General features: G+C 28.6%; 1 protein-coding gene across 1 annotated transcript in view; it reads right to left on the bottom strand.

Moving 5' to 3' along the window:
• Window positions 1–6,512: 6,512 nt before the first annotated feature.
• LOC135930295 (ankyrin-1-like) overlaps window positions 6,513–13,763 on the bottom strand; it is a 40,399-nt gene continuing 33,148 nt past the window's right edge. Inside the window, exons 5-6 of the mRNA XM_065467075.1 lie at window positions 12,514–12,775; window positions 6,513–6,665 (exon numbers count right to left, since the gene is read on the bottom strand). Coding sequence (XP_065323147.1) covers window positions 6,514–6,665; window positions 12,514–12,775 — 414 coding nt within the window. The 3' untranslated portion in view covers window position 6,513. The remainder of the gene's footprint in view (window positions 6,666–12,513; window positions 12,776–13,763) is intronic.

The following is a 13,763-nucleotide window of genomic DNA, read 5'->3' as shown; positions in this document are numbered from 1 at the left end:
AATGATATATAAACGAGTATACAGTTGACCATTATGCTTATCTATTATATGTTCTCAGATGCTACAGTAATAATCTTAAATTACATAGCAACACAAATAATATATGCTGGTTAATATGTAGTAATAGCCATGACACTCACGATGTAAACTAATATCAGAATCTATTATGTTGGATAAATTGATAAAATAAAAACACTAATAATCTTTGGAAGGAATAATCATGCAAATATATTGAAGCCTGGAGTTATTTATACGGCAATGCCAAATAAATATTTTCTAACTATATAAAAGGACCAGAATGATATGATGAAACAATTAAGATTTTATATATTGTCGCACCACCTTGGTATATTATATCTTAAAATAAAAGTAGTTTGTAATAATATCAAAAATATACTTGTATTAAAAATTTAACTCAAGACTGTTTTTCGAAAAAAGAAAAAAATAGCTTTCCTAAAAACACGTAAAAAAAGAGAAGAAAAGATATCAAATTTATTACATCTATTGCAGGATGAATAATTAAATATTTAATTATTAAAACTATTTATAACTAAATAGATGGCGTTAAATACTTAAAGCAATTTGTTATTATATTTATTATCAAAACCATATATTAGCAAAATTTATTATAAATTAACTGTAATATATTATATAACTGTTAAATATGTCTATAAAAGTGGCATTATATCTAATATTTTATAAACAATTGTATATAGTAGAGGAATATAAACTATATGTCTACTTACTTTTTATAAAGAAACTTATACTTATTTGGACCTTGAAAATATTTTTATGGGTATATAATAAGAAAATTTAAAAATAAATATACAGTTGATTAGTCATTTTGAACTCGGCTAATTACAATATTAAATTTGTTAATTTTCAAATAATATATGATTATATTTATTTAATTCTGGTTAAATAATAAAAGTCATTTAAGCTTTAACTGTTAAAGCTAAATTAATATTTAGTGAGTTATTGATATTATATTTTTAATACAGAATTTGATTGCAAGCTGACATAGTGAAAATATAATTTATATGTATTAATCTAATCTAATAATTAAAATAATATTCATTTAATAAAAATTTTACGTCATACGTCATAATAAGCGCAATTGCCCTTTATCGCTATATGAAACAGCAGAGCTACGCTTGGACTATCTCATCCCATCTAATTGGGTTAAGAAATTTGGGGGTAACCTATGAGATGAGCCCATCCACAATTTTTGGGCAGGCTGCAGTTACCTGTGCGCGCAAGAGGCGAAACCACTTGCTTAAACGCCTACGGGAGATAATAAGAGAGAGAAAAGCCCGTGCCCGATTAAGTAAGATGTATATTATAGGGAGGGGTATTGGTAAATTTTAAGTTTATGGTCTATATTGAATTTGTTTACTAACTCAACTTTGCTTTTTGTAAATCCATGTGAAGGAATCTACTATCAATATTGAGATATAATGTTCATAGAATCTGTAAATAAATATGATTAAAATATAATTTTATCACTTGAAATTTTTCTACCGGATGGGGCATAATATTCTCGTAGACTAGTTTTGCCAATATTATATATGTATTAATATTTCATGCTGACAAATAATGGATATCCAAACTCAATAAAAATTTTAATAGTCTTATTAATTTCTAAATAATAAAATTATATCTATATATTACTTAATGAGATTATAAAAGAAATAGTGGGCAATCAAAACAATTTATTTTTAGTTCAAGGGGATATTAAGGAGCCATAAAAAAAATTTTTTTGCTTCAGAGGGCTGTTCAAATTTTTCGGGGGGCTCGAGCCCCTGCGCCTTCTCCCCCCCCCCAGCGACGCCACGTCAATAAGTTGTAATGGTATTTATTCAATGTACTGATCATATTTCCAATTTCGCCTTAAATTTGAAAAATATCGCCGAGATTTTAAAAATCCATGGTTTGGACCAATGACATTAATACTATAGACTGCCGATTAATGTATTTGAAGGGGCAAAAATTGAATTGAGTAGCGGCCATTTTGTGTTTGGAGCTTTAAGGAAAGAAACATATGATATTTTCAGATTTATTATATTTTTTTACTAGATAAATAAAAAAACATTTTTAGAGCAAGTAATAGTCTTCTTCTAGAACATATCAAATATCCCAATAATCCTAATGAAAGTTTCAATAAAACCTGTAACAAAATCTCCAAAAAAATAAATGAAGGCGACGTATGTGGTGCCCAAAAATTAATCTCCTCACAAACAAAACTAGCCCCATCTAATGATGCGACCCTTGCAAACCTAAAATCTCTTTATCCAAGAACTTCTTATACTAGCTACCAAACCCTCCGCTCACAATATCAAACTAAGATATACACACTATAAGCGAATATAATAAATTTTCAGCAGGAGGTCCTGATGGCCATAGACCTTCCTACTTCCAAACATTCCTAAAATCTTACAATTCAAATAGCTTTTTTAACTCACCTACAACCTTCCTCAATAATATAATCACTAGAGATATCCCCACATTAGCTCATCAAATAATGTTCGGAGCTAACTTGATTGCATTTGAAAAACCTAAAGGAGGTATCCGCCCAATTGCTATCGGTTCTTTCTTCAGACGCCTGATTACTAAAATGATCGCAAAAAAAATAAAAACCGATACTCATTCCCTGCTTGGCAACTACCAATTAGGCTGCGGAACAAAAGGAGGCGTATAGTCTCTCACTGTCTTTGAATCTACCTACAACATCCACCTATAAACTCCGTTCTTTGCAAAATTGATTTTAAGAACGCCTTCAATACTGTATCTCATTCCTCGGCACTCGAATCCTTTTACAACAATTTCCCCCAATACTCGCGCATCGCTGATATTTGCCATACCAATAGCACTCCCCTCATTTCAATGGTTGCGTTATGTACTCTGAAGAGGGTGTTCAACAGGGCGACCCCTTGGCCCTATACTTTTCTGCTTAGCCATCCATAATATGATGAAAGATCTCAAATCTGATTTTGATCTAGACCTTAATCTATGGTATCTAGACTGTGGCGTAGCTACGGGGGTGGTTTTCGGGTTTGGACCCTTCCCAGAGCAAAATTATTTTTTAGATTATATTCAAGACTTAAAAGTGATTTTATTTGAATTATATTTTTCTGGTTTTGATGTTTGTGGAAGGATATTATATTACTATTGAAATTATTCTGGATAGTATTATTATAAAGTCATTGAGAATAATCTACTAAATTATAATAACATATTATTGATGCATTTAAAAAATATATTTATTATATATTATCGAAGATATGGTTATGATTTGTAAGATAAACCGGGCCGAAGGCCGGGCAAAGGGGCCGAAGGCTTTTATGTATATGGACCCCCTCTAAGGAAAATTTCTAGCTACGCCACTGTATCTAGACGATGGAACTCTCTGCGGTAACCAACATCAAATAAGCAAAGCCCTCTGCCACCTCGAAAGAGAATGCCCCAAAATAGGCCTAGAATTAAACAAAACCAAAACAGTCTCCCGCTGAGGGGTGGAAACATGGCAACCCTGGTTATCAGATAATAAAATGAAACTTTAATAATTTCTAAAAAAATTATGATTGATTGCACTGTTTATTATGAAAGGAAAACTAAAATGTAAGGATAGTGTAATATAAATAAAAATTTTAAATTCAAAAGTGATTATTAAATGAATGTAAAGATAAATTTTTATTTTTAATAAATAACTATAAAAATTAAATCACTAATTTTCCCCTGGGCCATATTGGTAAATCCCTATATGTATCTATCATCCTTCCTCACTAATATAAGTAGTAGTCTGCTTACTCAAACAGAGACTAAAAAATAAAAAACCTCTGCAAATTCATAGTACTAATGGGAAGTTCTCACTTATAACAGTTTAAAAAAAAAATTAGGTCATAAAATTTAATAGCAAATATTTAAACCTCAAAAAATCCTATTGCTTAGACAGAACATACAAATCAATATTTGTAAATTTTACTATTATTCCCTTATAGGAACCCAATTATGTTTTTATTAAAATTATTTAATTTTCTAAAATTTATTTGTTTTTACATCTTAAAGATTATATATAATAGTTTTAATTTTAAACATGGCAAATATATTGTTTTAAAAAAATATAGGGTATTTATTTATAATTTTTAAATGATTAAATAAATATCAAATGCAATATATAAAAATGATGAAAAATGAAAATCAAAAACCTTGTTACAAGAAAAATAAGAATTACATTTGTTGTTAACTTTATTATTAATGAATAAAATAAGAGGGGTAGAGTTTTACATGTGTGTTAAAGGAACTAAGAACGATAAGGAGGTGTTTCAAATAACGCTTGTAATTCCTACTTAGAATTTAGATTTTTTTGTCAGAGGGAAAGGGACTTTTTTTCCGGTCCTTTATAAAATTTTATATATATACACTACCGGTCATAAATGATTGCCCACCCTGAATTTTCTTAGACATTTTTCTTAAAATACGACAAATAACACACAATATGAGGTTTAACAAATTTATTTATAAGTTTACATATTATTGCATAAAATTTAAAAGACATAGCAATTAAGATCAAATTTTGGTCTCATCAATATGACCACCTTTATTCTTAATAATTGCTGCAAAAATTTTTGGTAATCTTTCGATGAGATTTTTTAAATATTCGAAAGTGATATTGTTCCATTTTCTCTGCAATACTTCCCAAAGGTGCGAATGAGAGGTTAATGGGCTTTTTCGCGCTTGTCGATCAAGGTGATCCCATAAAAGTTCGATTGAATTGAGATCGGGAGACTGGGTCATCAACTCGAGAATATCGTGTTGTAGATTTTGTAAATAATCTTTGTATAGCCTGGATGTATTGGGTCATTATCTTGTGAAATAAAAAGTTATTCCCGATCAAACACTTTCCTGATGAAATCACATGGTCCTCAAGGATTTGCCGGTATCCCTCCTTGTTAAGTTTCTTAAATTTTGACAATGTCGACGGTTACCCCGGGACCGAAGCACCCCCACACCATAACAGACCCTCCTCTGAGTTGTAGGAATTATGCAGTGTTCGCTCTCCAGCTGAGCGGTGGGTATATTACCTATCTCTGAGGCGACAAGGCGTCGATTGCGTTTGATCCTTGCTATATACCTATCATCGCTTAAACGTTTTGCGGGGTCTTCCAGGCCTCTTTGGATTCGATATTGTATTATTGTTGCGTAATCTTTTAAGTACACAATCGACTGTTCGTCGAGCTAGGGTTAATTCTCAGGCAATTCGACGATTACTTTTACCACTTATGTGTAAATTAATTATTTTGTATTTAGTTGGAATAGAAATTTATTTTCTTTTAATCATTTTGGTCGAATGTTCGTTAAAATATTTATAAAGACTGAAAGTTTCTTTAAACAATGATTTAAAACAAAAAAAATCTAGGAATTTTTTTTAAAATAATTAAAAATAGGTATTAATAAACAGATTAGAATGTGATTAATAACTTTCTTCCAAAAAACAATGGGCAACTTAAAATTGTTGCTGAAAAAAACTAATGAACCCTATTTTACCAAATTGGTCATTTTTGACATGTTATTTCCAAAGGCTAAAATTTCATAGAAAGATTTATAAAAATTCCGAATTTTTTTATTTCTAAACATGTCTAGACATTTTAAATTAAATAATCAATTCGCTTTTACCCAAATAAGTTAAAAAGTTTTAAGTTATTAATTTTTTGATGTAAAAATGCAGGGTGGGCAGTATTTATAGCCGGTAGTGTGTATGCATACAAAAATATATTAACAAATTATTAAATAATTTATTTGGTATTAAAAAGCCCTAAAGCTTTTTTATTATTGTGTGTTTCGATGGTTGTCTGTGTCTCATTGTTTGTAGTTTCTTGACTATTATTCAATATGTGGTATAGCTGTAATATTTGTTTTTAAAGAAATATTGATGATCATTAAATGTATTTAGGCCTCTCATAAATAATATTGATATTTTTAGATAAATATAAATCATTTTACTGGTCTTCACATGGCTCAATCTCCATAGTCATCAATTTTTCTTCATATTTATGACTCTTGGATATATTTACTCCATTTCTATTTTCAACAACAGCATTAACTATCTGTTGTTGATCTGTCAATTACTGTAGGTCTCATGAATTCAAGCCATTTATATCCAGATTTCTCATTTTAATTTATTTGGTATCTTAATAATTCTTCATCATTTAATTGAGATACTGATGGCTGGTGTCATTAATTAGGGAATTTTTTATTCAAGCTTTTAAATAAAATAAATATTTATACCTTGATCCAATTGTGGGTAAATGTTCCATTACAATTGACTTCTTATGGTCTGGATGATTCTGACCCCAGATCATTTCGTCAGGATAAAGCATTTTATTAAAATATAATCCTTTTTATTTTATATTAATAAAAAAATATATGTACATTAGTTGTAAAATTCCAGGAATTTATACATCGTACATAAAAATAACAGAAACATTATATATATATAAATATTGCTAAAATAGTTCAATTCCACAATCGCTTTAAAGTTAAAAAATCTACGATATATTTAGGTAAAGATTTTTTCTTCGCGAGGTCTTCTTCCAGTGAACATCTTCTTTTAAAGTAACGATTCCTCCTATTAATCCTTGCTAACCAAGTTAGAGGTAAGGGTGAATCTAATTATTTATTTTAAAAATACTTATTATATATATATTAAATGTGTTGAGATATACAGTAAGGTAAGGTCTGCATTTGGCGTGTAAAAAATATTTTAAGAGAGGACAGGCGGGCGAGTTAAAATTGACAGGCGGGCGAGTTAAAATTTTTTTAAACTATAGGCAGGTGGGTGGGCGGGTTAAGAAATTTAACAATAGGCGGATGGGCTAAAAAAAATTAAAATTTTTTAAGTAAATATTAGTAAATAATGGTTCTTATGAACTTTTTGGATATTAAATATTAAAATGTCCTTTTTTGGTATCATAAAAACTCTTTTGTATATTTAAAACTACTTTGATGGAAACAACAAGAAAGAAATTTGCCATAGCTATCAAGATTAGCAAGAAAAAATGTTGGCATTTCTGCAACTAGTACTTCTTCTGAACGAGAATTTAGCATTGCTGGAAGTTTTTAGAACAAAAAAGAAGTGTTTGAGTTCAGAAAATGTTAGTTCATTATTATTTTTGCATTATAATTACATATAATTAGGCTCACGCCGGAAAAGCCGCCGATTGAGATCATCGGCGCGTGTGTAATTTTTAGAAAGCATATAAATTATATTTATATATTAAATTATTATTATTTCAATTTGAATTCTAACATTAATAAAATTAAAATATGAATTGTATTCTATTGCTATATATAATATAATAGACTAGTGTATATTATTTACATTCATTCATACATCATATTTATTTCCACAAACAATTTAAAAAAATTATTTTTATGGACTTGCACGTTTTAAACCACCCTATATACAATTATGAAATAACAACTCTCTCTACTAATCATAAATCAAGTTATGTCTGGAGGTACTTTGGAAATCTTATTTTGAAGATGAAAATGCCTGATTATATTTATTGTGAACCTTGCTTAAAATTGGCGAAAAAAGATGAGGAAAATTCGAATTAACATAATTCATTTTCACAGTAATTTATTTTTATTTTAGACTTATATTTATATATATTTTATATTTTAGTTATGAAAGAAAATGTTTTAGTAAAAATATAAGTACAAGTAATCTATCTCGGCACTTAATTAATTATCACAAACTAACAGAAAAAATGAATAATAATAAATCCATTCAAAGTCTAAAAATATTTTTAAAGCCAACACCAAGATGCAACAACAATACTAAAGATAAAAAATGGCTCTTAGGTTAGTATTATTGTTTATTATTATTCATTTAAAATTTTTAATTGGTTTGTAATATTATTTTTATTAAGCTTCATTTTGAATCAAAACAACTAAATTTTTAGTTTATTTATTGCTAGCTCTATTTTGAGATTTTTAAATGTATAAACTTAATAAATTAATTATGTTAAACTTCATTTTGAAAGTTACTACTAAATCAAATTCATAATTTGTTTCATTCCAACTCTAATTATTATATTTTTTTAAATGTCTTTTTAATGTATAAACTTAATATATAATTTATTTGGAAAACAAGGATCAATGCTGATTCTCATCCCCCCACAACCTATAGACAGAAAGACTGGGATGCACCAGTGGTTGCTCGCTGCGTTGAAACTCTCTTATCTCATGCAATCTACCGACCGCACCCTATTCTCTTCCCTGCTCAATGGTACGGGACATGAGTTTCTTGAGGCCATCCCTTCTACCAATCTTCAGCTTCAACTATCTAACAATGAATTTACCAACACCATCGGCATTCGTCTAAATTGTTCCATCACTCACCCTCACATCTGCTCAGGGTGCAACTCGCCAGTTGACTCGAAGGGTAGACATAGTTTACATTGTCGCTCCTGCAATGGACGATTCATCAGACACAAGCAATGTAATACAATCATCCAACATGCTCTGAAATCCGCAAATTCCTTCCACTCTAGAACCACAGGGTCTTTTTAGATCTGACGGTAAACGTCCTGACGGGATCTCTCAAATCCCATGGAGGAGAGGCCAACTTTTGGTATGGGACTATTCCTGTATTGACCCCTTGGCCCCATCCAACCACGCCATCAACATCCTTGACCAGAAGGAACAACTTAAAACTTCTAAATACACAGAAATAATGAACGATCATTGCTTTATCCCAATCATATCAACCACTCTTGGCACCTTCGGCAAACTCGCCTTAGCATTTTTCAAAAACTTAGGATCACAAATCAGCAAACTCTCAGAAGAACCTCGAGAGGGTTTTTTTCTTCGTCAACGACTATCCATAGCGATTCTCAAAGCTAATTATATCAGTTTCAATGGTAGTCTTCTAGCCAAAGAGCTATCCTAAACAACACTTACGTCCCTTTTTCATTTTTGTTTCCCTGCGCCACACCATTTCCGTTCTTTTTTTTAATAGTATTATTATATATTATAATAATATATTTTTGTTTTATAAAAAACTGATTTCTTTGTTTGTTTTGGATGATGAAAAATAAAGGTTATTTATTAGGAGGAAAAAAAAAATTTATTAAATTAATTATGTAAAACTTTATTTTGGAAGTTATAACTAAATCAAATTTATAATTTGTTTCATTCCAGCTCTAGCTATTTTGATGTTTTAAATATCTTTTTAATTTTTAAATAAATATGAAATCTAATGGGGCGAAATTATGTTATGATGTGCTGCTTAAATTTAATGCCATTTGATTCTATAAACAATAAAGGAATGACAGATTTTCTAAAGGTTTAAAATTTATATAAAATGATTATTAAAAAATAAATTGCCCAAAAAATAGAAATATAAGATAATTTATTCCTCGTCAGAACTACCAAATAGGACAACCATTAGTCGGGGTGCACTAGACGATGTTTATTTATCAAAGGCGCATGTTTTAAATCTGATTGATTCTCAAAATTTAGTTCTATCACTTTTGATTTATGGACCGATCATTTCAAGCGTCGAAATTATATCACCATTTAGTCTTCATCATTTAGATGAAAATTTTGATTTAAAATATTTTAACCTAGCAATTATAAATGTGACTCAAAAGCATACTGAAGAAACAATATTATATGAGATTGATATGAAGAGGAGTTCCATTTAAAAGCCAAAATAATACAAAAGGTAACTGATGCTGGAGGCCAATGTCAAAAGAAGCGTCAGATTAGGGGATTATGAGCATCATTTATGCTTAGGGTATGGATTTCATAATTTGGTTACAATTAATGGCATAAAAAAAGTTACCAAAATTGATATTCTCATTATAAAAATTATTTCAGCCCTCAAATATCGAGTAGGATTTGGTATGTGAAATTGAGACTGAACATCGTAAATGTCTGCAGTCAATTTATGAAACAGGTAATATCTTGGATATTGATAATTCTGATCCATACCTTGATGATCATTTTGATATGTCTGATGAATCGGATAATAGAAATGGCATTGCATCAACCAATCTAATTAATGCAAAAACTTTAAAATTAAATTGCCCTACCCGCTGGCATAGCATATTAATTATGCTAGAAAGTGTTCGCAGTGTAAACAAAATTCCTATAAATAATGTTCTAAATAAAATAGGATAACAATATTTAAAACTCTTTAATAATGAATGGGATATGATTGATGAGCTTTACGCAGTATTAAATCCATTCCGAGAGTCGGTGGAATTTCTTTCCTCCCAAAAAGGATCGACAATAAACTTAAGGTTATTATTTCGCAGTGAAATAGAAGCTCATATACAAATCAATAGATCTGATTGCTCAGATATTATATGCTTAAAAGAAAAGAAAAAAAAAGCTTGACCATAGGTTTCCCATTACTGAACTTCAAGTTATTTTATATTTTTATTTATAAAATTATATTTTAAACATTAGATATTAGCCTCTACTTGATCCCAGATTTCAAAATCTCAAAGTTGTTTCAGAATATTTAAATTCGAATATTTTTAATTCGACATTTAAAACTTTTAGAGCATGATAGAAATGCACTGAGTGAAATTCAAGTTGAGGATAATGGTCAAATATCAAGCTCTTATATAGCTAAATTAGCTCGTAAACATTCCCTTCCAAGTAACGATTATAACAATATTAGCAATCTAGAACAAGAATGCCATATTTTGCTCAGCCAAAATAATATCCCAGAAGAGGATGCATTAATCTTTTGGAAGAAAAAGAGACTGGAGCTTCCTATGCTTGCTAATTTAGCTAAAAAGGTTCTTTGTATACCTGCAACCAGTACACCCAGCGAAAGAATTTTTTCCATTGCTGGATTAACACTCAATGCTAAAAGGACTTCTTTACACAAATCTTGATAAAATACTGTTTATTCATGACAATTATCATTTTGCTAATTCTCTGACTTATATTTCATACTTTATATTTTGCTTGCATTCCAAATTTATTTTAATTATAATAAAAATCATATGTGTTGGTTGATGTGACTCTGATCTGAGTAAAAATACAATTCCTTAGTCTATTTCTGAGAATGAGAAAATACATAAATTTAAATTGGAGCGAGACAGGAAATTATTTATGATCAATTAAACTATGTTAACAATATGTTAGAAAAGATGGTCCAAATAAATTATATTCATTAAAAAATAAACTGATTTATAAGTTAAATTCATTAAAAAAAATTTTAAAATAAATATTGCGCCGCCGACGAACGCCGATAAAAAAATTTTAAAAACCGCCGCCGTCAATTGGGACACCGGCGCACAGGTCTTCATATAATATCTTTATAATTTTCCATAATAATTTTATTTGATCAAATAAATTATCCATAATTTAAATTGAATATTTTTTATGCTTAATATAGTAATTTCCATAATGATAAAACTTCTTGAAGAGGTATAATGCTGAAAATTTTTTATTAGATGCTTAAAAAAAATTGAAAGAATTGCCACAATTAAATTTTATAATATGTGACTTGGGTTAATATTTTTTTTATAAATAATGGATGGGCGGATAAAAATTTTTAGACTAAGGAATTTTAGACTGGGCGGGCAGGTTAAATTTTTTATAAATATTGGATGGGGGGCTTATGGCTCAAAAACCGGCCCAATGCAGACCTATAGTATATAGCCTCTTGGTTCAACGCGATAAAAAAACCGTTGGGCTAGAGTTCGTATAAAATAAATATTTTAACTAAACATGGGATTTTTTTAAAAAAGTTTACAAATAAAATTTTTTTTTTTAACGTTCACTCTTACCGCGATTATTAGTTTTCTAACTAAGAGTAATTTCTTGTATTGAATAATTTTTCACGCCTCCTTATACTATTATATTTTTTAGACCTCTTTTTAAAAAAATCTTTATCCTTATTAAATTATATATTTTTTAATATTTATAGCCTTTATTAATTTATATGTCTTTCTTTTTATAACATATTATGTTAGTTATATTTACTCAAATTAAAAAAAAAATAATAATGGAAAAATATATGAAAGGCTCAGAGAAAAGTCTCAGATTTTAAAGTATAAACAATTCTGAACGTTTAAATTTTTATTCTGAGCGAAATAATGTCAAGTCAATTTAAAACCTACCAGATCATTTTTATACTGCCCAAAACAATAAATATTATTGCCCACTTCTTATTTAAAAAAATAACCTTTATAATTGCCTATAATTTTATAATTAAAAGAATCTTAATGTAAATTCAAGCTTCTTTTTGCAAAATATATAAAAAGAGTTAAAATTTAAAAATATAAGCTAATTTAAAAAAAATTATTAATTTAAAAATGCCAAGAAGGAGTAAAGTTGGCAAAGGACCAGCAATTTACACTCAGCTACACCCCCAAAACGGTTAGCTAATTTGTCATAACCGAAAGAAAGATTAAGGATAAAATACTATCTTCATAAATATTAAAAATGAAGAGATAAAAAAAATATTAAAATTTATTCATAAACCAGTCAATTTCTGCAAATAAGCTAGATTATCTACATCGCACGTCTGTTGTATCTCACTCTCAGCCCCGGCATCATTAACTTGGTTATTCTGACGTGCCTCTATATTATCATCTAAAGTGATACATTCTAGGACGTGCACAAAATTTACCGTATCGTCAAAATTGCGGGAATACAAAAAATTTTCTTGTCCTGATCTGTTTCGATAACACTTTGAGGATTGGCGAGGTAGAGGTGGGGTCTTGTTGGCGACTGCTGTCTGTTCCTATATTAATAAAACATAAAGGATTCATGTCATACATTTTCCTGGCTTGATTTCTCATGCTCCTTTGTATTTTTCACACAGGAACATTAAACTAATTACATCAGAGGGCTAGCAAGCAGGGTTGGGCAAATTTTCAGAAAATTGTATACAGATTCAGATACTTTATAAAATTTTGTATTTAAGATATAAGATACTTTAGAAAAATTTCAATAAGATACAAGATACTTTTATCATGTTTAAAAAATGTATCTAAGATACAAGATACTTTTTTTAAAAACTTTAAATAGTCAAAATCAAAATGTAAAAAGCTTTATTTTCTTATCTATAATATAAATATATAAAAAATTTGAAAATAAATTGTAGAAAATAACAAATTTATTATATTAGATAATGCGATATTTTTTTTAATAATTGTATAATTAGTAAATATTAATAAATCAGCATCATAAATCAACATTATTTTTTAATAATATTCATTTATCAAATAATTTATCGTTCAATATTTGACGATTTGATCTATTGTATTAACCATATTAGTAAAGCTAAATAATCGTTCAACGGGGGCAGAGGAGGGTAATATTGAGTTATATTTAATAAATATTTATTTTATATATTTATAACTATTTAACATATTTATACTGCGCCTGTCATCTTTGATATAATTTAAGACCTCTAATTCAATATCATTTATTGAATTATTAGAATTGGATGTGGTACTTTAAAAACAAAAGTAATCATCATCTTTATCAACTGAAGACTTTGTTGACGTATTAATTTCAATATTATTTTTAAAAATAATTAAAGTTTATGTATTAACAAATCCTGAAGGTATTTTCTTTTTCACCATCAATCCAACGATTTTTAAAATAGGGATGAGAAATAGTTACTAAAAATGAGCTTTTAAAGTTATTATCAAATTCATATATATTTTTTAAATCTTTTATTTAAAGAATTTTCTATGCAATAGCTAATGGTTTGCAAAAATGTA

The sequence above is a fragment of the Gordionus sp. m RMFG-2023 genome, chromosome 5 (genome assembly GCF_954871325.1).
Source record: "Gordionus sp. m RMFG-2023 chromosome 5, tfGorSpeb1-WG-v2, whole genome shotgun sequence".
NCBI classification, from domain to species: domain Eukaryota; kingdom Metazoa; phylum Nematomorpha; class Gordioida; order Chordodea; family Parachordodidae; genus Gordionus; species Gordionus sp. m RMFG-2023.
This window is presented reverse-complemented; position numbering and strand designations above follow the sequence as displayed.